The 27925-nt window shown below is 41.0% G+C and overlaps 1 protein-coding gene across 9 annotated transcripts in view; it reads right to left on the reverse strand.

Moving 5' to 3' along the window:
* The window catches only part of neo1a (neogenin 1a), a 267525-nt gene that overhangs the window by 94700 nt on the left and 144900 nt on the right, over positions 1 to 27925 (reverse strand). For all 9 annotated transcript variants that reach the window (XM_088333606.1, XM_088333605.1, XM_088333603.1 and 6 more), the window contains exons 5-6: positions 15511 to 15647; positions 1430 to 1584 (exon numbers count right to left, since the gene is read on the reverse strand). In XM_088333606.1, the coding sequence (XP_088189732.1) occupies positions 1430 to 1584; positions 15511 to 15647 (292 nt within the window). The remainder of the gene's footprint in view (positions 1 to 1429; positions 1585 to 15510; positions 15648 to 27925) is intronic.

A 27925-nucleotide genomic window follows, 5' to 3' on the forward strand; every position in this document is an offset into this window, starting at 1 on the left:
TTTTGGTACATTCAGCTCCAGTGTGAAGAGTTCTGGATGAGTCACCCAATAACTCCTTGCCATCATTCCAGCGATCACTTCAGTTTAATGGCGGGGGGTATACTGTATACCTGTATACGTTTTTTTTTTAAGCATTTTTGAAGGGGCGCCGCTACTTGGCGGATTTTCAGTTTTCGCGAGTGGTCTCGGTCCCCATTAACCGCAATAACCGAGGGATTACTGTATATAAAAAATTACCCTCCTCACCCTTGGTGGAGTGGTATGGGTGTCATTCTCAGACTGGTCTTCTACCAGAGGTCTGGGAGTTTTAGGGCTCTTCACAGTATCTTAGCTGTTAGGAGGGCTGCGTTTTTCTCGACCGAGATTTCAGATGTTGTTCCTCGGATCCGATGGAGCTACTCTTCCAGTTATGGGGTTTCTGTCCTGACTGCCCCCACTACCAGAGGGATCGCGCTGGGTTTGACCTTCAACCTCTGTTCCAGCTACTCTGTCAACACTTCTCCATTTCTCGTGTTCTTCCTTCCTGATGTTGGCGTCAGCTAGGATCGCCACATCTATTATCACCACCCCCTTTTATTCTTTGTCCACTACCATTTTGCCCAGTTGGTTAGCCAGGAGCTCCTTGTCAGTCTGGAAGCTGAAGTCCCACAGGATCTTGGCCCTGTTGTTCTTAGCAACCTTATGTGGTATGGCCCACTGGGACTTGGGTACTTCCATGGCATACCGGTTGCTTATGTTCATGCATACTATCCCAGCTATTTCATCATGCCTCTCCGTGTATGCTGATCCAGCTAGGATTTTACAACCTCCCAAGATGTTCTGGACTGTTTCAAGGGCGTCTTGCACAGTCTGCATCTATGGCTCTTGTGCATATGGCCTGTTCTTATGCTGCCATGATCAGAGTCTCAGAGCTGTCAGTCCTGCATTTTCCAGTCAGTGGTAGGATTTCTTGATGTCAGCCACCTCCTCTATCTGACGGTTATACATTCCATGTAGGAACCTTGCAGGATGTCTGTTCTCCCTCCTCTACGCTCTCATTAGGGTAAAAATGTTAACACGTATATGCATTTAACCATGTGTAATGTTTTTTTTTCATGCTTTTTCAGATAATGTTCTTTATGTTGCCTCCGTGGTCTTAACAACTCAGTCACTAAATTTGCAAATTATATTTGGAAGTAAATCCAATTCTTTTATTCCATCGTGATATTACAGTGCCATAACTGTGGACAACCCACTTGAGCTGTGATTAATGGTCACCTGACGCTTAGAAACCCTGATGTCATTTATGGACGCCAGCATGAGTCAAAAAGGCTATATTTTGTTAAAAGAAAATCACACCTTATTAAAAAGTGCTTATGACAAAGGTTATTTCATTTTAAAATAAATCACATCATTCATGGCAAGTATGATTTGAGTAAAAGGATCTTACAACAATTTTGAAGTAGTCGCTTGGAATAACTGCATCGCCATTCTTCACCCACTTGACAGTGGGGGCTGGTGACCCCGAGACTTTGCACTCAAACACGATGTCCATGGACTCATGGGCATAAACGTTGGCTGGCCTCTTCACGAATTGGGGTGGAACTGTGGAAGCAAGTAAAAACAGCAAAATATAATTGTCAATATATTGTCCAGTGATTGATTTCAATGGCTCTTTGGCAGCAAATAACCTCAATGATTTCGTCCTGCACCTTTACAAATTGTGATCACTATCATAATGATGATATCAGTGTATGCATGTAAACCAGGGGTCCCAAAACATTTTCCTGTGAGGGTAACATAACCTCTCCCTTCTTTTATTAGGGGCCGGGTTCAGTTTGTAACAGAAAAAGTGTGACGATAGTAGGAGTGCCTAAATGTAAATTAAATATTGTTTTCTAGAACGGTACTATCAAATAACCCTTCTGGATTATTCACACAACAAAAATTAGAAAATAAATATTAACACATTTGACAAAATAACTGACCCAATAACATACTGTGGGTTTTCCACAGATAAAAGGTCCATGGAATATAATCTCAGATCTAAATTTAGCTTAGTTGTCAGATTACTAGAACACCTGTGGTATAGAATATTTAGGAAAAGCAGTAATTGTTATATCAGTATCACACTATTTTGTAACAGCAATAAGGACGAATTCTCAGTAGGGTCGCGGGGGCGTTGGAGCCCATCCCAGCCATCTTCGGGCAGTGGGCAGGGGACACCCTAAACTGGTAGCCAGCCAGTCGCAGGGCACACAGGGACAGACAATTCGCTCGCTCATTCACCCCTAGGGACAATTTGGACCGGCCAATCAACCTGACATGCATGTTTTTGGAAACCAGCTCGGTGGCCTTGGGGGTAGGGTGCTCGCTCCGAGACTGGGAGGTTGCTGGTTCAAGCCTCAGCCGAGTCATACCTAAGACTTACAACATTGGCACTCATTGCTTCCCTGCTTGGCGCTCGGCATTAGGGGTTGGAATTGGGGGGTTTGGCCACCTAATGACTCTCAACACATTAGTTGGGTTGAGCGAGGGGGCTGGGAACCCCCTCCTCTGTATCAATCTCCCAGAAAGAGTCAGGAATGTGTTCTTGACTCCATCCACCTCCCACTAGGGGGATATGGCTTCGGTATATATATATATATATATATATATATATATATATATATATATATATATATATATAAATGAGGATGACAGTTAATTCCGCGGTGTGTTTCACAATGACAAAAAATTAGATCATATTTTATTCTTGTCAAGGCATTGTAAGTTAGAAATACAGTAACAGTTTGCGACTTCGCGTTTCAGTTATCGCTGATTCACTGCTTCGCAGATCTTCATTATGCATTGTTCTGCATTCTGATTGGCTAAAGTGATGACTATGCTTTCTATCACCAAAAAGATTGGAAAGTTGGACCTCTCCACCCGCTACACCTGCTTAGGAGACACATTTGGGTCTTTGGTGATCCCTAGTTGCTTCTTGGTGCTTTTTATAATTGTTTGATTACTTCTCACAATGTCTGCAGTTTTCCGCAATGCCCACATGATAGCGGCAATGTATCATGTAAAATATAGAGGACCATGTCCTGTAACCATAGTTGCGCATTAAAACTGCAAAAATAATAATTATTATGATATGACAGTACAGAAAAAACTAGAATTAAACATTTAAATAAGGGTTTGTACTTTGCAGATTTTCATCTCCTTCCATGTGATTTTGAGGGTGTTTTGACCCCTAATAACAGCATAACTGAGGTATTACTGTATATTTTCATTGTGAAATGCACAACAATATGAACATTCTTCTTTGATAGCCTGACTAGAGAGTGTGATAATGAGATAAAACCAAATGCCTTTTCTTATGTTATTTATATGAATGGTAATCCAGTCGAGAGAGTTCAGCGACTTCACTGACATGGCCCAAGATCGAATCCTGCGACAACCAAAAACACACACGGAGACTGAGTTTTTAAGAACCCAAAAAAATGGTGTGTCAAAATGCTTTTTAGTATTGTTCAGGGAGCCGACCAAATCTGGAGGCGGGCCGTATCGTGCCCGCAGGCCATTGTTCGGAGACTACTGATGTAATCCAAAATGAGATGAACCTTCTCATACGTCTAATAGTGTAGGTAATAGGAAACAGAAAGACGTTTTTTGATCTTCTGCAGCCGAGCAGCACCTCATCAATCCGTTGTAAAACAAGGTCAGAAGCAGCCTGCCCTCGAGATATAATTGCATATAACCGCTTCAGCACATGAGAAGAAAGCCTAATACTCAGAGTAGTGAGCACAGATGGGCTCTGTGCTCGATTGCATCGACTGCACAATGAGCGATGAGACAACAGTCTCGCTGAGCAGTTTCCCTTATCGTCTAATTTGTCTTTATCCGTAGGATTTGATAAAGGTGGATTGATTGTGGCTTTATTAATCACAGCAGCAGGTTGTGTGGTTAAGCTCTCCTCAACCTGCTGAGACGTGATTGGTTAATATTATCCCTTAAAAAAAGACATTACAAACTCTCAACCATCAAGTTTGTGAGTGCGAGGTCTAACGGTACAAATTGATTTTGAGGCACTAGAATTAAATTCAATAGTATGTATGAGAAAAATTTAACGGCTAAAACAGTATACACCTGTGCCTTTTTACTAAACTTCACTATTTGAATTTCCATCACCGCGAGCAAAGCAAGGTTGGTGATAATGTTTTCGTTTTGGATCTAAGTATATATATCCGTTTGTTTGTCTGTTTGTTTGCATGTCTGTCCACCCAAGAAACAGAGAAAAGAGTTTAAAAATGATCACCATATTTCACAGCCAGGTTACCCTAGATGTGAAAAATGCAACAAAAAAGCAAACTCAATACTTTTGTTTCTGTTCACTTAATGTTTTCCCCAGAAAGACATTTCCCTCTCAAGCCAGAATGACATGACATTGAATATCATCACCATCTTTCACAGGCAGTCAATTAGGTTTCCACAGATGTGAGAACTGCCTAAAAAGCTGCCTCAGCAATTTTGGTTTTGCTGACTCAGCAGCTTTCCCAGAAAGACATTCTACTCTTTCAAAACAAAACAAGTTTGGCCAAGATCACAAAATTTTACAAGAAATCAAGTAGGTCATTCTGGAGGTAAATGACCATGGCAAAAAGGGAAATGCCACAAAATGTGTTAACGTTTTAACTTATTTATTTTTTGATTGTGTTGCAAAAATGGCAAACAATCAAAATTGAATTGATAACAATGTAATGAATATGGTTTACAACAAAATTAGACATGGCAAGACGGGGTAAATAAAGTGCGTAATAAAGACTTGTATAAAAACAATGTCACGATTTTTTGGCAATTTTTTTCAAAGGTAGTGCTTGGAGACTGGCCTAAGTTATAAGTTCATCGTAATAATTATGCAATGAAAAACATTGCATCCTAATAATTGTGTTGCCCATAAGGCAATTATGGATTATGGTCGAGAACCGAGGTTCCACTGTATGTCATTGATATCAATGTATTGTACATTGTGTTCTGAGACAGCACACACCCGGTCTAGCCAAAACAAACGGTAACAGCTAGGATTTTAGCATCTTGTTCCAAGAAATTTATTCAATACTCTGAAGAAAGTCAGAATAGCACAAAAATGCTGACCACCGCTAGATGCTCCGTGGGTTTCAACAGCATGGCCGCAAGTCTGTCCTACGCAGCAACTTATACAGCATAACTCGATGCTAGCATGTAGCTAGCCAGCCACTATCTAAATAGCTGTCTTGCACTGAGAGGGGAGGCCCCATTTCCTTTAATCCAATTAATCCAACTGCAATTCTGTATTTTTATCGGTAGATCGATAATTGTTATTTTGTTAGTGGGTAAGGACGTAATTTGGAGCTAAATTTGCCCCTTGTGGGCTTTTATGAAGTTACCACTCTACTTTGTGTGCGGGTTCTGGCCTAATTAACCGCGATAACAGAGGGAGTACTAGATATATTCACGGTGGCAGTTGTACAGTACATTGTACTCGTGGATGCTGTAGATGAGGGTTCAGGAATACCTCTTAGGAAGAATCTGTTCCTTATTCTGTCCATTCCCAAAATGCATCGTGGTTGCTTTTGTCTGAGTGCACCAGGCTCATTTGCGGCAAGGTCCTTGTGACCTCCAAATAATTCACTTTGCCACCCTTGGGTGTTTGTATCTCCATGGTTAATGTCGGTTTATATCAAGTGTTTGTTGAGTAAAATAAATCTGTTTAGAAAGGTGGGACTGTTTTTTTGTTATTAGACACAATCTCAGCACAAGACTGCGGGTTTAGTTATGTATTTGCATAACAAGCTTAAGCAAGGAGCAACTTGTTTAAGCGCGGGAAGACTTTTTTCCATCCCTGCTGTCACCATCCGTCGAACTGCCTCATTTGAATGTGATTGCAGTCTGCGATGTGAATGCAAACCACACAGAAAGATGCGTGCATGCAAAGTTTTAACGGTGACTGGTACCCTGTGGCCTTCTTTATCGTTCTCAATCTTTGTTTTTCCACTCTGACTCCCATTTTCCTGGCACTTAATCTTCCCTATAACTATTTGTTTATCTCTACCATCTCCACCCTCGATTTCCTTCCATGTGAACAGGCTTGCACCGTTTTCTTTTGGAGAGTTCAAACGTTTGCAAACGATTGAAGCGCGCAAAAGTGATGTGCTCATGCATGTTAGTTAAATGGAAGGTGAAGGTTTAGCTCGTTTCATTTGGCTTGTTGCATATTGGAAGTGGGAAGGGACAGGTCCTCAAGTGCAGTGTACAGAAAAAAAACTTTTGTGATAAGGTAAGAATAAGGATTTTTTGTTCTAAGCAGCGTCTGAAACTCATTTATTAAACAATCTACCTAAATTTGTCTCGGCAGAATATTTATTGCACACTGATACATAATTTTATTCTTGACATCAAATTATCCTTTTACTGAGGTGTGTTAGGTTATGCAGTCGGGACTTTATATGTAAGACATTACGCCAAACTTACACTGTTATCGCAGTGTCTGAAACTTATGACAAAAAGTTACCGGACACCAGGGCAGAAAAGTTGCCTGCCCAGCCATAAAGTTGGCTGCCCCATTTTTCACAACTTGAAACACAATAAGACGACTAATCGCAAAAAAAAAAAAGCATTGTTGCAAAATATTACGGATTAATAATCAGAATATATTACAGAACAACACTTTAAAATTAAGTTTATTGTAAATCTACTTATAACATTCATTGCGTATATATGACATCGCTGTTTTCCATCTGCCATCAGTATGTACCTGTATTTACTCATTTTCATTCATGCAATGTTTGCATTGCGTCGTCTGCTACAAGGCACGTGAACTCCTCTTTCCACGATGCTTTTAATGAAAGTTTACGTTTTGTAGCGTCATAGATTTTGTTAGCTTCTTTTGAATATTTCTTCTGGGGCTGAGGTTTTGGCTTGATTCCTAACCACTTATCCATTTTTCTTGTGTTCTCTGTGCGTCTACTTTGGAAAATGATATGCAAATGCACGACCTTATAATGCTCGGGAGAGTCCGGAAGTTATTCAATGCAGGCTTTCTGATCGGCTGCCGAGTATGCAAATTGCCAAACGAACCAAAATTTCCAAACCGAAGGAAGATTTCTAAATCGGAATAAAGCAAACGTTTGAGTTGAAAAACAAATCTTTTTTTTTCCCCTTGAAAAAGTTATCAACCACCCGGGGGGAGACGTTTGGTAAGTTGTTCGCCCGACGTAAAAGATGCACACCCCGGGTGGCCGGGCAGACGTTATTTCAGACACTGGTCCAAACCAGAAACTCCATAGAGGAAAAAAATAAAAATAAAATCTTTGTAGACCAAATAAACAATAAAATGCCCTAAAATCAAAGTGAATTCAGAATTTAACTCAAAAGGTAATTCTGTAAAGACAGTTTTTTCTGTTTCTGGTTTAGACATTTTGTGACTAGTTTAATTCCCACTTGTTACTTTGTTCCTTTCATTTTCCATGTATGGTTTTGGTTATGATTTCTGGTTTGGGCTTTGTTAGCTTTGATTTTGTTTGAATGTGTCATATGTTTTATGCCCCCTTGTTACTTTAAACTTGTTACTTTATTCCTGATTTTGTTACTAAATATGATTCTTATTTTGGGCACCACACCTCAGTTCCCTCTTCCTCCCACATGGATTCAACCCCAATACATAAACGTTTTCAACTTTGCATGTATTCCAGTATCCACTTATCTAATATTTAAAGACTCCCAAGTTGTTTTTGGAAGTGAGTGGGATTACAATTTATTTTTACCTCTGTCTTAGAAAAAAGAAAGCTCCTCCCTGCACCAGCTTCAATTGACAGGAGAACCAGCCAACCGAACTACAAAAGCGGCAAAGCAATATTTGAATTAGAGAACCCTAGTAATCTTCTAAAGTTGCGCTGCTGGTAATGAAGACACGCAGCGGATTTATTTGGGCAACTGGAGGGCAAACAGATGTAGAAAGACACTTGCTCCTGTTGCAACAGCATTCTGAATTATAATCCATTAATAATTTATTGTATTTACTGTTCAGTGTCATTATAGGATTTTTCCATAGTGAGTTGTTAATCCATTATTTATTGGTCAGTTTTAGTTTGTGGCTCATGCAAGGTAAATAACGCCTTTACATATGACAAAAGACAGACGCCACAAGGATCAAAAGTGAGGAAAAAAATCAAAGCTGTACACCTGGAGTGAGCGATAAACAGACTACCAGATCCACACCATTAGGTTCTACAACAATGACATAGGGATGTCATTCGTAATAGATAAGTGTGGCCTGATGATCGCAAAAAGAGGCAAGATGATCAGGAACGAGGGAACCAAACTACCAGACGGCAACATAGGTGACATTCAAGCCAGCTGCAAGGTCTGATGGGAAATTATAAAGGGAACACAAGGAAGTCAACCACAGCCAAATATCTCCAAAAACTAAGGCAGATCTTAAAAAGTCAGCTGAATGGTAGAAACAAGGTCCGAGCCATGAACATGTACGTACGTGCTGTCAATCATCAGATACCTTGCTGGTATCATGAGCTGGCCAAATGAGGAGATGGAAGCCACTGACATTAGGACAAGAAAGGTCATCACCATGCACTGATGGTTCCACAACAAGTCCAGCACCGCTATATGCCAATGCTTGTTTACTCCCAAGCCAGGATGAAACATCAAACATAAAAAATCCAAAAGTACATTAAACAAATGGCTACAAAGGATGGCCAGCTTAGTGAAAGTCTCAGGCAGCAGAAACCTGATGAGAGTGTAGAGGAGGTGGAGCAGGTCTCTCAGAAGGTGAAGCCCCAACAAGGAATGTACCACATCAGGAAAAAAGGAAGTGGCTGACATTAGGAAATAATGGAATATGGGAGGAAACCGGAGTTCCCGGAGGCAACGCACGCAAGCACGGAGAGAACATGCAAACTCCACACAGGAAGGTTCGATCTCATGACCCCAGAACTGTGCCGCTCTTGCCCTAACCACTGCGCTATATTTATCTATTTATTTCCAAGCAGTGCAGCAAATGTGTTTGTTATTCCTCAAAATACTAATGTGTGCTGTATTCACTGGTGAAATCCAATCAAAAACAGAAGAAAATAAGAGCAAAAATCTTCCATGTGGGGGCGAAAAACACCCCGTGTAATTTGATTGTCTGGAAATACTGAGATCACTTGTGCCCATCACAGTCCTGGCTAGGCAATTTTAGGAAAAATTGCATCACCTTTTTATGGCTCTCACAATAATCGTATGTCATTTTGTGTTTCACTGTGCCCTTCGTAGTGGACAATTCTGAGTCAACACGAATGAATAAATGAATGATATAATTAACGAATGGATGATTGGATTAATAAATCAATGGATTTCATTGTCAATGCACAAGTATAATGAAATTGGAGGGTTTCTCCTTTTGGTGCAAGTAAAACAATTATGCAAAAGGTAAAAATGTTAAAAAAATATATATTAATGAAATAAAATGACTGCAAGAACTTGTTTCTTTATAGAAAATGCATAAAACTAATGGGACAGTGTGTATTTTCTGTCGCCTCCTAGAGGTAAAACACTTACCGTATTTTCCGCACTATAAGGCGCACCTAAAAGTCTTAATTTTTTTCAAAAGCTGACCATGCGCCTTATAATGCAGTGCGCCTTATATATGGCTCAATGGTGTGTCGCAAAGTCTTAACTAACTACAAACTAATGCAACAGCCGCCGACTAGATTTTCCCCCGAACGTGAAGTAGTCCGCGGTGTATGATGGGATTTATATACCGGCGTTTCATTGGCTAACCAATGTGTCAATCATCATTTGAATCGATCACTATTGGCTAAAGTTATTCGGAGGTAAAGGGGGCAAATCCTTTTTATCATTTACAGGCTCGGATAGGCTAAAGGGGCAAAACAAACCCTGCAATTGGCCGAAAAAGATGAATGTGAATAGCAAGTTTGGTTGATTGTCTACGGCATAGAGAAAGCATGTTTTACTATTCTGTATTTGTAAATATTTTATTCTCCTGGATTTACTACACTCACGGATATAAGAGGACCATGGTTGCACATTATTATTGAACACGACTTCGGTGAGCTACTACGGCTGTATATTTTTCCAGTATCTTGTTTCAGAGTGATATCGATGTTTCTGTGATGGGTCTTTTTTTAAATTAAACTCAATTCCAAGTGTTTATTGTCATATGCACAGTAAAGTTGCGAGCGAAAAAGAAAATAGAAACTAAGGAATGGTTGGCATTTCTTGAATCCCAAGACTTTAACCTTCCGAATGATATTTGGAACGATGCATTTGAGTGACATCGTACGGACACCGCATCCGCACATGTCTACGACACGTATTTGCTTCTTTGCAAGCTTTGGGAATGTTAAGGGGGTAATCAGTTTGACTGAACTATCTGACTGTTTTGTCGACGTTCCCATTGTAGCGCCTTATAATCCGGTGCGCCTTATCTATGGAAGATATAGGACCAAAAACTATTTTTTAGGGGTGCGCCCTATAGTGCGGAAAATACGGTAATTCTCTAAGAAAGAATAGAGTTATATGTTGCGCAAAATTACAGGAACTATTATATAAACAAGCATCATTTTGAAACACTCAAAAGTCAAGAACTCATCATTTACAGTAATCCCTTGCTATATCACGGTTTACTTATTGCTGTTTCGCCACTTTGCAGTTTTCATAATTATATAATTTGTTCTGCAGCAAACACAGAGCAAATGCTATCAAGAGGGCGCAGGGCTGTGTGAGTTTGTGTTGGGTGGGTGTGACTGCCTGTGTGCACAACTGTGATAGGCTGGTGTATGCTGTCAGTCAAACAGCTGGGGTAGGCGGGAACACAAGTCAATGTGACCACCACTCAAAACAAACTGCGAAGCACAGCGACAGCTAGCATTTAAGTGTCTCTTTGAATTAGAAATAAATGTATCAATTAAATCAAACTCTGGGTAAAGTCAGAAGAGCGCAAAGAAATGCTGATCACCAGCGAGAGCTCCGCAGATTGTTTCTGCCTCCAGGTAGAGACTGAAAAACCTAAGAGGAGAAGGCAATAAATGCTGCTGCAATGCTATGTAACAACTCTCACAAGCTACCCCTGCCAAGCCTGTATCTTACTAAGGTCAGATCCAGTGCCCATGAAACGGATGACATGGAGCTTCAACTCGTGGAAACAACTACATTTGTGACTCTTGTATTTTAATCATCAAGGAGACCTGGCTCAACCAGAGGATCCCCTATGCTAGCAAGCAGTTAGCAGGCCACTCTGTACATCACTTTCTTACACTGAAAGAAGAAGCCCTCCGATTTTGTTGTATTATTGTATAATGACAATAAGACAATTCATTCATGCATGAGCACTTCTCTGTTCAGTTTTTTTTTTTTTTTTTTTTGTAGATCTATAGTTTTTATTTTGTTACAGTCGTGTATATTATGTTACGGATATTTTCTATCTATTTACCCTGGTCATATCCCTCGAGAGGGGTGACCGACAGCAAGACAAACACATACAAAGAGGAAAATAAAAAGGGAAAAAGTAGCTAAAAACACATACAATTTTGTGGACAATGGCCAACCCAAATGCCCAAACACCCGAACAAGTTAAGCACCTTGGCACCCAAGTCAGTCATGCCTTTTGAGATGAAATGGGACACAAGAAAGCGGCCATGTCATTCGGGTCAGGTTGACACAACACACTCTTCTGTTCCAACAGCAGGGCCCGACAGCTTTCACTGGTTTACCCCTGCCGCATCATACGGGTGCCTTACCCATCCCTAAAACCACGTCTTAACATCCCATTATCCTTTTACAACAACTCTCCACTCGTTCAAATCACCAACAAGAGCTCTAGCTTCTCTGATATCTTAAATACATACATTTTTCTATTTCACATGGTCTGACTATTGCAGGACATTTTTAGAACACAACCGCAGCGAAAAACAAGGGATAACCGTAATGTAAGCCTCACCTGTAGGGAGCAAACATCATTGTCTGCCACCTTGCTTCTACGAGTCCCTAAAAACCTCAAAAAGGTTGGGCAAAAAAATTTAAAATGGTGCGTTTTGGTCACTTTAACCTTCCAAAGTGTGTACCTTCCTTGCGCTTTGTAGGACTTGTTTTTAGTTGCACTACACCATAAAGCAACAGACAGTCAAATAATGCAAACTGCCCCTTTAAACTTTGATTAATTGTGTTTGTTATGTTTGGCCTTGCTGTCAGAGGAACAAAGGTTCTTAAACTATCATCACAAACATGGAAAAGTATAACAAAGGAGAAAGAAGACAGTGTGGGAAGAGTTTCTGCGAACATCCCAGCAACGCCACGACAAACGGCACTTACATGGCCCCGGTGAGTCGCAGATATTGCTTTATCTGAGAAGAATGGCAAACAAGACCCGAAGCAATCAAACAAATACACCTCCCTGCCGGTGGTGATAACAGCCACTGAGGATATGGAAAAAGGCGTGGTGCTCTCCATCTGATTTGTTTGCTTTTCAAAGCTGTATGGAAAGTTCACTTTTTCCCAAAACAATAATGCGGAACGTTGAATCTCAAAGTAAAATCAAACAGTTCTTGAATACGAAAAAGTACCACTCAAACTCTGCTGGAAGGGTAAAACTGTTGGAATACATGCCAGTAAAATTAATTTAAACTCTTGGGAACAAGTTTAAACTTCTATTTTTGGCAAAGTAGGAACAGGGAAACTTCACCGCCGCTGCTGTACATTGGTAGTTGTTTCATAGCAAATTCATGAAACATGTATGGTTAATCCAAATACAATAGACAGAAAAAAAATGTGTTCCTGTCATGATTACCGATGTGAATCACCTGTGCCCGCTTATTTGGCGCCAACCGCTGCGGGCTCTGATTGGCTCCCTGTCCCTATTTAAACCCAGTCCTGTTACTCCCCTGTTGTCAGTCTGTTTGCAAACCTCTGTTTATACAAGGCAAGCCTTTTTTGACCCTGACTCCCGCCTGTCCCGTTTATGCTCCCGTTTGTCTCCGGCTACGACCTGTTTTGATCCCGGCAACGTCTGCTCTCCCGTCCCGGCTTACTACCCATTTTTGATCCCGACTACGTCTGCTCTCCCGTCCCGGCTTACGACTCGTTTCCGACCCAGACCACGTTTTTGCTCTCCCTGTCCCGGCTTCCGACCGGTTTTTCCGTCCCTGACACCGCCATCGATCGCTACGGAAGATCCACTTCCGTACTCGGATCACAATCCGAGTGCGAGAGCGTCTTGCTTCCCGCGTCCAGCGAACACCAGATCATGGGTGCAGACCTTCCTCTTTCTTTCAATAAAACTTGTGGTAAACGTTACGTAATTGCGTCCCGATTCAGTTCTGGTCCTGACATTTCCTGCTGTCATAATAATACGATAACATGATAAATCACAATTACAGGGGGGAAAAAGTGTCTCTAAGTGAACCAGCTCTTGATTGGTGGAGAGCCGGCTCCTGTCGTTCTCTTCCAAGAGCCGGTTTGTTTGTGAACAAAACATCACTAAATCCCTTTACTAAAGGCCTAGGTGAGAAATAGTAATAAATCACTAGCTCCCAGCTTCACTGATTTAGATTTCCAGTTGTGTGTAACAACAAACAGATATCTCCTGTTTAGTTTTTCAAGATATGTATTTTTTTAAAGAACGAAATGATTGGCTATCAACCACAATGACTTCAATTTAACAGCAAGCCACCAAGGAAAACACCGTTCCCAGCTATAAAACCTGAAATTGTTTTTTCTCGTGCGGTCAAAAGCGTTAGGTATCCAATTTCAAATATTGGAAATAAAAATGCCAGTGAGTCAGCATGGTAAAAATAATTTGTATGAATTTCATTTACAAGCACAGTTATTTCTCGAGGGAATCGATTGATCTTTCGTGCAGAAAAATCAATGCTACAATCTTGTTACGTCATTAATTTGTTCTGGGAAATAAAGCAATTTACTTGGTGTGTACAGCAGTAGGACACAAACGTTTTAACCTAACATAACGAGTAATGCATTTTCGAATATATTGGATATGAATTCTGACACGCGTGTAACATTGGAGCAGGGTCACGGGTCAGGTATTAGACATGAGGGATTTCAAAGAATTGAAGTGGCAGATGTGGAGGCTCAAAGGCAGGAAAGTCAGACGTCCTCCTGCTACCTGATCCGATTTTCCATTACAGTTTCCTTTAATCGCAGTGTCTGACAGAAAATGATGAAAGGGCAGTGAAGAGAAGAGGAAAGGGATTTGTGAGCAAAGTGATGGAGTCCTAGGGTGATGTGGCTCTGTGGGTAAAGGGATGACATTGGGGGACGGCCTCGGGGTGTTTCCCAATTTAACTGTTGCCCCGCATCAAAACCGTTGACTTAGTTCGGATTGAGAGAGCGGAAAATACTTGAGCGGATTGTGTTTTTTTTCCTCCACGACATTAAAAAAGAAACGGTTTCCTGCCAGACTTAAAAAATTGGAACCAATTTCCTAGAACTCATTCAATGTCATAACGTATTAATACTTTTCAGAAGCATTGTCCCTGAGTGACAAAACGTAAAACTATGTGATTCTTTTTCAATTTTAAAACTATTTTAAAGAATTCAGTGCAGCACATCATTAAGTATCAAGCCTCTAGGAATGATTTCAGTAAGATAAATCACCATTTTAGATGGATTTGCTCCCTCATATCTTTCAGATTTAATGTACCCCTATGTTCCGATCCGGAGTCTTCACTCTGAAAATGCTGGTCTACTACTGATCCCAAGAGCCAAGAAAAGATCCGCAGGTTCTCCATCCGGGCCCCGTTGCTGTGGAATGCTCTGCTCCCTGAGATTCGATCTGCAACCTCATTGGAACTGTTTAAATCTAGGCTTAAAACATACTTCTATTCTATAGCTTATGAATGACCTCTATTTTATTTTGACAATATCTATTTATTATTGGTTATTGCAACATCCATTGCAGCCTGGTCATCCTGGAAGGTGGTCCCTTCTCAAAGTTTTTTCATTTTCCTCATGTTGAGGTTTTTGAGTTTTTCCTTGCCCTCGTGCAGGTTTTAGATCAGGGGATGGTGTAATAATAGTCTGTGGATGGCAATAATCTATGGTCTGTGCAGCCCTTTGAGACTCTTTGTGATAAAGGGCGTCACAAATAAACATGACTTGACTTGACTCCTGTTATCCCTGCCAACTCGCTATTAGATTCAAGGGACAATTACTTTGTCACATAGGGCCAGATAGGTTTTGATTTTATCATGTCTTGATGGATGAGTGGAATCAACATTTCTTTGGGTTGTCTCTGTGTGATCTTATAATTGGTTTGCTGAAATGCAAAAAACAGATAAATCAGGAAGGGGTAAGTTACTTTTTCACTGCACTGTATATTATAGTAACACTTTTTTAAAAATGGGGGAGTCAACAAGGGCAATGTGTGGTTTAGCTCCCCTCGGGGGAGGGGGAGGAGATGCAACTGCAGACTTGACCTATTGGATTCTATCTTTAATTTAGTCCAGGTAATTGTGGTGGAGAGTGACGTCCTACCTTGCACTGTGAGTTGAGCTTGTGCTTCAATTGTGGCATTGGTGTTGTCAGCCACACAAGTGTAGATGCCAGCGTCGTCCTCTGTGAGATTGGAAATCTGAAGACTGCTGCCCCCGAGCAATTCCCTGCGGCCCTCACTGTTGAAAGGGAAGAGAAGATTGAAGAATATAACAAAGTAAAGCCCGCCTTAAGTTTCTTTTGTACAGTATTGATAGGTTGAGAACTCTGAGCTGTCCACAATATAATCAAGTATTTTGGTTAGCATACACTAACTTAGCAGAAAATGGTTGGATAGTCTTAGAGTGGGTTTCAGTTCAGTAGTTTAGGAGGTAGAGTGCTCGTCTTGGGATCAAAGGATCCCAGTTCGAATCCCGGCTCGTCCGTGTTACATGTCGAAGTGTCCTTGGGTAAGACACTGAACCCCTAATACCCCCAATAAGCAGGTTAGCGCCTTACATGGCTGCAAGGCCGCTATTGGGAAATGTGGAGCACATTGTAAAGCGCTTTGGGAAGTCATTGACTTGAAAAGCGCTATATAAATGCAGATCATTTCATTTCATTTCATTTCACCCCTTTGAGCCAGCTTGTGTGAGAAACGTCACGCATTTGGGTTCTCCCCCTGTTCCGTTTCTTGACACCCTCCTGGGGTCTAGTGTAAAAATAACATGTGAAATGATATAACCAGTAACAATGAGTTAATAATTTCATATACAAGTCTCACCAGATTATAAGACGCACCCCTGTCCAAACTATGAAAAAAACTGACTTACAGTCCAGCAAAAAAGGTCATCAATCTAGTGCTTGTTCAGACGAAGCCATACCTTTTACCTTTCTTGTAGTGATTCTGTGTAAAAAGAAACGCCAAGTACCAAATGCTGCAAAGGATTGAAAACTGCAGAACAAGCCAGGCTTTTCATCAGCCAAATTCCACGGCGTAGACGAAAATATAACTCTAAAATATTTACCCAAGATCCAAAAATATACTCGCTTTCCAATGAACCATTGACCCTCCATATTAAATGGCCCCCACTTTGATTCCCCCAATTAGCCTGAAGGAAAGCGGTCTAGCCCGAGCTCAGGCTTGATTCAACAACCACTGGAGCATAGACGATGAGGAGGAAGAGGTGTCATGAGGGCAGTAATATAAAAATCAATAGCTCGCATCCAGAACAGAGCCTTGAGAAAGAAAGCATCAGAACAAAAAGAAAAAGTGTGAAAACGGCAGTACAACCCAGACGTGGTCTCAGCAAGGTGGATGCAGCCGACGGCTGCGGGTTTCGAAAAAAAGATACATGCAGAGTTAAAGAGTGCTGTCACGACTTGCAGTTCGAGGAGGGAGGCTTAGCTGCAGCTTGTTTTTATTTCTACCTGAGTGGGCAACAGTATGTGCAAGCACTCAACATGTTGTGATCAACCGTGCTTGGCTTCTTCTTGACAGACAACACACAGCTCACTTTAGAACGAGTCACGACGATAACCAGTGTCTGAAATAACGTCTGCCCGGACGCCCGGGACGTGCATACAACTTTTAAAAACGTCTCCGCTCGGGTGGCCGACAACTTTTGAATAAAAAATAAAAAATACAAAAATAGAAAATACAAAAGATTATTTTTCAAATCAAACGTTTGCTTTGGAAATTTTGGAATTTCGGTTCGTTTGGCAAACGAGAAGAAAGATTCAAAAGAAGCTACCAAAATGTATGATGCTACAAAACGTAAACGTACATTAAAAGCATCGTGGGAAGAGGAGTTAGCGTGGCTTGTAGCAGACGACGCAATGCAAACATTGCATGAATGAAGAGGAGTAAATACAGGTACATACTGATGGCAGATGGAAAACAGCGATGTCATATACATACAATGAATGTTATAAGTAGATCTATAATAAACTTTATTTCAAAGTGTTCTGTTGTGTATTCTGATTATCAATCCTTAATACTTTGTTGTGTTGTTTGTTTGTTTTTTGTTTTTTTGCGATTAGTCGTCTTATTGTGTTTCAAGTTGTGAAAAATGGGGCAGGCAACTTTATAGCAGTGCAGGCAACTTTTCAGAGTTATCTGCCCTGGTGGCCACTAACTTTTTGAGTTTCAGACACTGCGATAACAGTGTACGTTTAGCGTAATGTCTTACATATAAAGTCCCGACTGCATAACCTAACACACCTCAGTAAAAGGATAATTTGATGTCTAGAATAAAATTGTGTATCAGTGTGCAATAAATATTCTGCCAAAACAAATATAGGTAGATTGTTCAATAAATTCTCAAAAAATCTGGTCCATACAAAAGTAATAATACTGAATTCTGGGTTTGTATACCTTTTTCAGGACCAAATTCTTGCACTTTTCAAAAATTCAAGTTTCTGCAGTAACATTAAAAGAAGAAAAGCAGGTGAATCATGTATTTTGCAGTGCCACGATATATATCTGTGATTTCCATATGCGATTTTCAATCTTGCGTGTGCATTTATCCAGAGATATGTGTTTTAGATCATAGGTAAATCGCAAATATATTTGTTTTTGAGATGCGTGTTGGGTAAAAATGACAGTTATATGTAGCTTACATTTGCTGTATTGTAAAATGCAAGTCACGCAAAAAACGAGGGATTACTGTAAAAGAGTTCCCTGCTCCAGCGCTTTTTTGTCAATTTTGGAAAATACTGGTTATTACACAGATGACTGAATATCCCGCCCCACCTGGACTAATGGCAACCACACAATAAGTCCACGTTCGCAAGTCAATTTATAAGGTCAACTGAAAACTCAACATTTTATAAGAATGCCATTCGACTGAAATGCCGAGCCAATGGTTTTTTTTTTTGTGTCCATTGATTACTTCCCTGTGAAAGGCTGAAAATAAAGTCATTTGTGCTGGTTGGTTGCAAGTTCATAAGGAAACTGTATGAACCCTCGCTCTGAAATGCGTCCCATGGCTCTCTCCATTGAGCAGCCTGCATTTTGTCTCACCAGGCCAACTATTGAGACGCTCAGTCTATGCAGTTGCATTGAACGGAACGGAACACAGAAGAACACCAGTGAGTTTATCAAGCTGTTAAGACGGAACTCAAGCGGCGGTATTTAAGTGCAAAATAGTGGCTCTTGGAACTGAATCGTGTTCTCAATAAAATGGAAGGGAAAAAATAGCTTGGAAATATTGTGATGAAACGAATTCACAATCTCTCAGTGTTCTCATTTGCCCGCGTCCCTGCGTCTTAGACCCATCATTTTTGCTGGGGACGCATAGTGTCGAGTCAACGTGCGTCCCCGGGACGCAACTTTTTTGACACAAAACTGTCATTACCCGATGACATTTTTTTTTTTAAACAAAGATTTACCGCACTCCAAACTTTTCATCAGGCAGATCCGCCATTGTTGTTTTGGTCTCGCGGTTAGAGTTTTCGTCTGCACGCCGATCTCGTTGCTTCGAGATGACTTCATTGTTGTGGTGCTTGTCATCGAGTGAAGGTGAAAATCAACACAAAATTGGTAATTTCTTCAGTGTCGGTAATAAGTCGAAACTTGCAGAAAGTGATAACAACGGCAATAATTCCGGCACGGAAAAACGGCGGAGAAATTCTTTGGAAGATCGGGAAGGCAAGGAAAACACGTGTGTTAAAGCCAACGATTCGACGAAAGAAAATAAACCAAAGAATACTCCTAGCAAGAAAAGGACTTTTCTGCCAAAATGGACTAAATTATATGCCTTGTTATGCTATGAGGAGGATGATAATGGAGGCTACATGTTCTGTGATGCGTGCACCCAGCAACACAACACCAGCTTATAACGGTGCATCTTACCAAACAATCGGACCTTGAGAAGGCATTACAACTGTGGCGGGACAGCAAACCACGAAGAATATATGAACTGGAAAATCTGAAGTGATAACTTGCTTTGTATTAACAATTAACTGTGATGATCAAAACTGCACGAATATATATACTAATACTTTAGCAATATTATTTTGTATTATGTACAATATTTTTGTGAAGTGAAAAATCTGAAGTGATAACTGCTTTGTATTACCAATAAACTGTGATGATTAAAACTAAATGAATATATAGATTCATATTATATATTTGTCGCCGATTTACAATTTCCACCTCGATAACACTACATTTCGGGGACCCATAGATCTCTGTTGGGACCCATAGATTTTTGAGCATGCGAGTCCCCGGAACCCATCACATTTCAGAGGTAAAATGAACACTGAATCTCTGCAAAAGAAATACTATGCAACGTTGGAGGGTAAACAATTTACAAAGCATGTCGACTGACCCAAAGTGTAGAAGCTGTTGTAATATGTGTCAATGCATATGGTTTGTTTGTGGCTTTTAATTCAAGAAAAGTACAAGCAGCAATAATTAAAACAACCACATATTTGCACAAAACAGCTCTAAAATACAATGATATAGTACATAAAATCATAATCGTGTGAATTTTCCAGTTATATCCTGATCTCATCTCATCTCATTGGCTGCACCGCTTATCCTCAGTAGGGTCGCGGGGGTGCTGGAGCCCATCCCAGCAATCATAGGGTGGTGAGCAGGGGACACCCTGAACTGGTTGCCAGCCAATCGCAGGGCACACAGGGACAGACAACTGGCTTGCTCATTCACACCTAGGGACAATTTGGACCGGCCAATCCACCTGAAATGCATGTTTTGGAATGTGGGAGGAAACCGGAGTGCCCGGAGGAAACCCGCGCAAACACGGGGAAAACATGCAAACTCTGCAAAGGAAGTCCGATAGCTGGATTTGAACCCACACAGAAGGTTCCCAAGACCTTAGAACTGTGCGGCACACGCGTTAACCACTGCGCCGCCGTGCTGCCCTTATATCCTGATAATCTTTTAAATTATCATATCAATATTTTAGTCAAGTTAATCATTTAGTGGAAGTGAATGCGCCTTAGCATTATCCATACATTTGAACGTACTTGTTTACGTATTTACTTCTTGTTTTATTCACTTCTGGCCACAATATTTTAAAGTATTTTTTTCTGCTTTGTTGTAAGTAGTGTTTTGAATTACTGTTGGGAAAGAAGGTCTCGAGTCTTTTCAAACCACCCTAGGAATTGGGTCTGGACGAGGAGTCGGCAGATTGATTCAAATATCAAAATTATAGATACTGAGCAAGTACTTGGATCGAATCGATATTATGTCGTGGAATAGTGTCAGAGAAGTTTCTTCAAAACAAATGTGACAAGCCTGAGAACCGTAATTAAAGTGAATTCAGACCAACCAAGATTGTCTTTGTCACTCGCGAGGGGCAGCCGAGCAACCCACTCAACTGAATGCTCTCTAAAACTACCAACGTGCGCTCCCCCTCGTAGCCTTTTTTTGCAACTGAAGCAAAAATACATCACAATGGAGTTTTACAGAGTTTGCAGACGGAGCTGCGTTAACTGTCAGTGTAGCGTCATTTCAGCTAAAGTAGACAGAAAACCCCTGGTTTCGACCGGGCATCTGGCTGTTGAGTGTATATAATGTGCTTTACACATGATCATTTCAGCTAAAGTAGACGGACAACCTGTTGTTTCAACCGGACATCTGGCTGTTGAGTGAATATCATAGGCTTTAAACATGATAACTTCAAAGATTAATTCTAGATACTTCAACCCTTCGCCAATGTCCTCAATGAACTGCTTTTCGATGTAGATGGATCAGCACTGCTCTGTCTCACCTAGCGCCCTCAGCCACTCTCTAAGTTTGTCCCTGAGTGGGTAACTGTTGGGCACACTAGCATTTCTCGTTTCCTACCCTACTGCTAAAACTTGCCTGCCAGGCAGAAGAGAGAACAAAATCCATGCGCCCACCCTTCCTAGATGCTAAAATAAAGTAGAGGCATATAAAAGGACAATGCCAAGTGTAATTTGGGTGGAAAAGTAATCCATGACTGGAGCAAATTTATAGAAACACAATAAAACAAGGGACACAGAGAGTAACTCTAAACACGTTACAGTTCCTGAACAAAATGGAACAGCGGGTCGTAGCCGGAGACAGACGGGAGCAAAATCGGGACAGGCGGAAGTCAGTATCGAAAAAAGGCTTGCCTAGTGTTCACTGAGGTTTGCAGATGGACTGACAAAAGGAGTGACAGGACTGGTTTTAAATAGCAAGGAAGCCAATCTGTCAACGAGCAGCAGCTGGGGCCACACGGGCGGGGCCAATTGGGTGCCATGGCAACCGTGACACTCAGTCCTGCTTCAATGCCAAATATTAATCATGAGGTTAAATAATTAATCAAGTGACTATACTGTGAATTTTTGCTTTTTGCATGGATTTACATTTTTGAGAATTTCTCCTGACAGAAATTACTTTGGGTTAGGCACCCCCCAACCTCTGCAACCACTGCCAAATCCAGTTTTTCAGCTTCCTCTTGCTTTTTATAAATGTCTTTCTACGTTTGACAACCACAGACAACAAAGATTAGAAAGATTTGTGCAGCTGTCCCTTTTCTTTGCTTTATCACCCAAACAAGCTTCTAAAAAGCAAAATCTTATCTTAAGGGTATATTGTTGTATTACGAAAAAGCCATTTGAGTGGGTGGTGTTATCTCATGCCGAGTGTCTTATTCTAACATATGGCCTAAGATTATCTCCAGACATGTACAAAATATGTGTGTTCATATACAGTTCGGCATAAAACCACATGTTTAAATTAAACACACTTTGTCTTTTATTCCATGTAAGTGTCAACTTCCATGACAAGCAGTGTCTGAAACTCGTGACAAAAAGTTAGTGGACACCAGGGCAGATAACTCTGAAAAGTTGCCTGCACTGCCATAAAGTTGCCTGCCCCATTTTTCGCAACTTGAAACACAATAGGACGACTAATCGCAAAAAAAAAACATTGTTGCAAAGTATAAAGGATTGATAATCAGAATATATAACAGAACAACACTTTAAAATTAAGTTTATTATAAATCTACTTATAACATTCATTGCATGTAAATTGACTTTGCTGTTTTCCATCTGCTATCAGTATGTACCTGTAATTACTCGTCTTCATTCATGCAATGTTTGCGTTGCATCGTCTGCTACAAGCCACGTGAACTCCTCTTTCCACGATGCTTTTAATATACGTTTACGTTTTGTAGCGTCATCAATGTTGATAGCTTCTTTTGAATATTTCTTATGGGAGGTTTTGGCTTGATTCCTAACCACTTATCCATTTTTCTTGTGTTCTCTGTGCATCTACTTTGCAAAATGATATGCAAATAAACGACCTTATAACGTTTGGGAGAGTCCGGAAGCACGAAGTTATTCGATGCAGGCTTCTGATCGGCTGCCGAGTATGCAAATTGCCAAACGAACCGAAATTCCAAAATTTCCAAACCGAAGGAAGATTTCGAAATCATAATAAAGCAAACGTTTGATATGGAAAAATTAATAAATAAAAATAAATATTTATTTTTGTTTCTTGAAAAAGTTGTCGGCCACCCGGGCAGAGTCGTTGTGTAAGTTGTACGCCCGACATAAAAGATGCACGCCCCGGGCGTCCGGGCAGACGCTACTTCACTGTTTCAAGCTGAATAAAAAATATGGTTTACATACGTGAGGACAACGATGGAACCCTGCAGTTTCTGTACAGACGATAAGCAAAGTAGAGTAGGACAAATAAGGCGTGATAACCCCCAGTGTGGTCACAGAGTTAGATGTGCGACGAAGCTGCATGCGTTCAGTGGGGGGCAAATTAGCTTTATGTTCGAGACCAGCGACCCACACAATATTCCTACACTTAAAAGTAGCTTTCTCTGCTTCACAGGCATGACTCATGCACCTTGAGTCATTTCATATGCTTACTCGAAATTAAATTCCTCATACGCAGCAAACCCAGTCGAATATATCACCGATCTGCAACCTCGGTGGAAATGTTTAAATCTAGGCTTAAAACTCACTTCTACTCTATAGCATACGAGTAACCTAATCTTCTTATATGTAATAACTTGTGAAGCCCTTAGAGACTAATCGTGATTAAGGGCTATACAAATAAAAATGACTTGACTTGACTTGACTTGAATACTTGAATACACTTTGTATTAATAGTGTGTATGGGGAGGGAGGGAATAGAAATCACGTGGTTTTTTTCATCTGATTTAATTGAAGAAACAAATGTACAAGTGATTTAATATATACAGGGAGTGCAGAATTATTAGGCAAATGAGTATTTTGACCACATCATCCTCTTTATGCATGTTGTCTTACTCCAAGCTGTATAGGCTCGAAAGCCTACTACCAATTAAGCATATCAGGTGATGTGCATCTCTGTAATGAGAAGGGGTGTGGTCTAATGACATCAACACCCTATATCAGGTGTGCATAATTATTAGGCAACTTCCTTTCCTTTGGCAAAATGGGTCAGAAGAGGGACTTGACAGGCTCTGAAAAGTCAAAAATAGTGAGATATCTTGCAGAGGGATGCAGCACTCTTAAAATTGCCAAGCTTCTGAAGCGTGATCATCGAACAATCAAGCGTTACATTCAAAATAGTCAACAGGGTCGCAAGAAGCGTGTAGAAAAACCAAGGCGCAAAATAACTGCCCGTGAACTGAGAAAAGTCAAGCGTACAGCTGCCAAGATGCCACTTGCCACCAGTTTTGCCATATTTCAGAGCTGCAACATCACTGGAGTGCCCAAAAGCACAAGGTTGTGCAATACTCAGAGACATGGCCAAGGTAAGAAAGGCTGAAAAACGACCACCACTGAACAAGACACACAAGCTGAAACGTCAAGACTGGGCCAAGAAAAATCTCAAGACGGATTTTTCTAAGGTTTTATGGACTGATGAAATGAGAGTGAGTCTTGATGGGCCAGATGGATGGGCCCGTGGCTGGATCGGTAAAGGGCAGAGAGCTCCAGTCCGCCTCAGACGCCAGCAAGGTGGAGGTGGGGTACTGGTATGGGCTGGTATCATCAAAGATGAGCTTGTGGGGCCTTTTCGGGTTGAGGATGGACTCAAGCTCAACTCCCAGTCCTACTGCCAGTTTCTGGAAGACACCTTCTTCAAGCAGTGGTACAGGAAGAAGTCCGCATCCTTCAAGAAAAACATGATTTTCATGCAGGACAACGCTCCATCACACGCATCCAAGTACTCCACAGCGTGGCTGGCAAGAAAGGGTCTAAAAGAGGAAAAACTAATGACATGGCCTCCTTGTTCACCTGATCTGAACCCCATAGAGAACCTGTGGTCCCTCATCAAATGTGAGATTTACAAGGAGGGAAAACAGTACACCTCTCTGAACAGTGTCTGGGAGGCTGTGGTTGCTGCTGCACGCAATGTTGATCGTGAACAGATCAAAGCACTGACAGAATCCATGGATGGCAGGCTTTTGAGTGTCCTTGCAAAGAAAGGTGGCTATATTGGTCACTGATTTGTTTTTGTTTTGTTTTTGAATGTCAGAAATGTATATTTGTGAATGTTGAGCTGTTATATTGGTTTCCCTGATGAAAATAAATAATTGAAATGGGTATACATTTGTTTTTTGTTAAGTTGCCTAATAATTATGCACAGTAATAGTCACCTGCACACACAGATATCCTCCTAAAATAGCTAAAACTAAAAAAGCCCCACTCCAACTTCCAAAATATTCAGCTTTGATATTAATGAGACTTTTGGGTTCATTAAGAACATGGTTGTTGTTCAATAATAAAATTAATCCTCAAAAATACAACTTGCCTAATAATTCTGCACTCCCTGTATATATCCATCCATCCATCCATCCATTACCTGCACCGCGTATCCTCAGTAGGGTCGCGGGGGTGCTGGAGCCCATCCCAGCTATCTTCGGGCAGTGGGCAGGGGACACCCTGAACCGGTTGCCAGCCAGTCGCAGGGCACACAGGGACAGACAATTCGCTCGCTCATTCACACCTAGGGACAACTTGGACCGGCCAATTCACCTGACATGCATGTTTTTGGAATGTGGGAGGAAACCGGAGTGCCTGGGGGGAAACCCACGCAAGCACAGTGAGAACATGCAATTTCCACACAGGAGGTTCGATCTCTTGACCTCAGAACTGTGCCGCGGACGTGCTAACCACTGCGCTGCCGTGCTGCCCCATACATATACAGTGTCTTGCAAAAGGATTCTTGTATCGCATTCCTACTTTGAACTGTTCCACAACTTTATTCCCGACTTGCTTGGTGTGTTCTTTAGTCTTCATGATATTGTCTGTTCTTCAGTGACTCCACTGAGCCCATCACGGAGCAGGTGCATTCAAACTAAGACTTAATGACACACAGGTGCACTAGGTTTGTCATTGTTTGTCATCTAGGTTGAAATTGGATCATTCAGAAGTCCTCAGTCAGTTTGCTGAGCTGAGAGTATAGGGGGCCAATATTTGTGCAACATCTACTTTTCAGTTTTTTTCCCAAGAAATATAATATAAAATGTGGAAATAATTTGGTTTTATTTAACAATCTTCCTATCTGCTCTTAATTCTCAGAAAATATTTCAGTTTTTTAGCTTTAAGTGTGAAGCCTGATATCTGGCAATATGATAAAAAGTTAATGGGCGGCCAATACTTTCACTCAGCACTGTGTACTGTAATAAACGATTTTGGCAAGCCGCGTAGAAAACACATCACTTCCCCTTACATCACTTATCCTTTGTAAATCAGGATACTCTAAATCGCCATGTATCCAGACGGGGTTATTCATTTGTCCCTAAGGCATTTAAACGATTTATTCAAATTGCTCCAAAAATCCGACTTCTGATCTGAGCCGGACAATTGCCAGCCTGAAGTTAAATCGAGGGTTTCTGACATTTGCATGACAGGTTTATTTGCAATCCAATTCCAAACACATTTCCTGCATCGCTCCTTTGTCTCGCTCTAAGACTGAAGAGAATATATATATATTTATATACATGGTCACAGTCAAATGATCGAGACAAGACGGAGCAGTGCCAGAATTCAGGGGAAAAAGGTTGATTTACACGCTCTGCCAGTCTGTTGTTTGCAGGGCGTCATGCATAATTCATCCATTTCAATGACGACTGGAGGATTTTATTAGACAACAGAGTAATAGTCAAAATAACAAAAGATGACGCTTTATGAGTGTCATCTGTTGTGATGTATACAAAGAAGCCTGGCACTGACTGTCTTTGCCCTCCCTCTCAAGTAAGTGGCAATGATGTCTATGACTTATCACGTTGACAACCCACACGGCTGGATAGTCAACATTGGGGAGATGAATCCCAATGAATTGTGAGTTTGCTGTTGGATGAGGAGCAATTTGTATTGCAAAAACAAGGTTGGAGCGAACCCCCTGTGCGAAAACACCTCATCAGCCATGACAGATGTGGAATTTCAGTGTAAACGCAGCCTAAGGGCAGTACATCCTTATCAAAAGCTAGGAAATAACAGTAGTAGCAAGCTCAAAAGACATACTGACACATGGCATCGTGGCAGGAGTACAAATCGTGCAATAGTAACCTACTTAACAGATTACAAATGCGAATTAATTATGAATACTCTATCACATTCACATCACAAGGAATTTAAATTTAAACGGTGTGTCGACGCCTGTGCAAACAAAATGGGAGTTTTGAGCACTCCCTGTGTGTGGCTGTCAACTCTGATGTCTACATCCACGGATGTTTGGTGTTTTACAGAGACATTATCAAGCCGTATTGCAACAAAATAACTGGTAAGTTAATGGTATGGACACATATGGCAGTAGCTCAGGAGGTAGAGCGCTCGTCTTGGGATCAAGGGATCCCAGTTCGAATCCCGGCTCGTCCGTGTTACATGTCGAAGTGTCCTTGGGTAAGACACTGAACCCCTAATACCCCAAATAAGCAGGTTAGCGTCTTACATGGCTGCAATACAAGGCCGCTATTGGAAAATGTGGAGCACATTGTAAAGCGCTTTGGGAAGTCATTGACTTGAAAAGCGCTATATAAATGCAGATCATTTCATTTCATATCATTACATTCCCTCTATTAAGTATCCATTAACAATAATCCAGAGTTCAAAGCGCCTTCATAATGTTTTTTTTCCACAGCACGTATCTGCTTTTATCAGAGATGTTTGTGGGTCGCAACACATAACAAATCAGTAAAGGGGGTGGACAGTGATTTCATGCTCGTGCTCGCAGTTTTCTGTTAGCGTAGCATAAAAATGCTGAAAGTAAGAAAGGTTTAAAATGCAGTCCAAACGCCAACCCAAAACCATCAAAAAGATGAAAAAAGAAGAGCTCGCTTATTTGAGCTGGTGTAAGACATGGAAGTACCGTTCTTGCAAAAGCCACACAAGCAGTTTGAAATAGGCTACAATGATAATTCAAGCCAGAAGATGGCATCAGCAAGTCAAATTCCGGACAGCACCTTTAAATACATTTAAGACTATATGTTCTGAAAATATTTTCAACCACTGGTAAAGTAGATTTAACCAACATATCTTTACATGCACTATT

This window comes from Urocampus carinirostris, chromosome 4, assembly GCF_059441175.1.
Source record: "Urocampus carinirostris isolate Australia breed hairy pipefish chromosome 4, RoL_Ucar_1.0, whole genome shotgun sequence".
NCBI lineage: Eukaryota > Metazoa > Chordata > Actinopteri > Syngnathiformes > Syngnathidae > Urocampus > Urocampus carinirostris.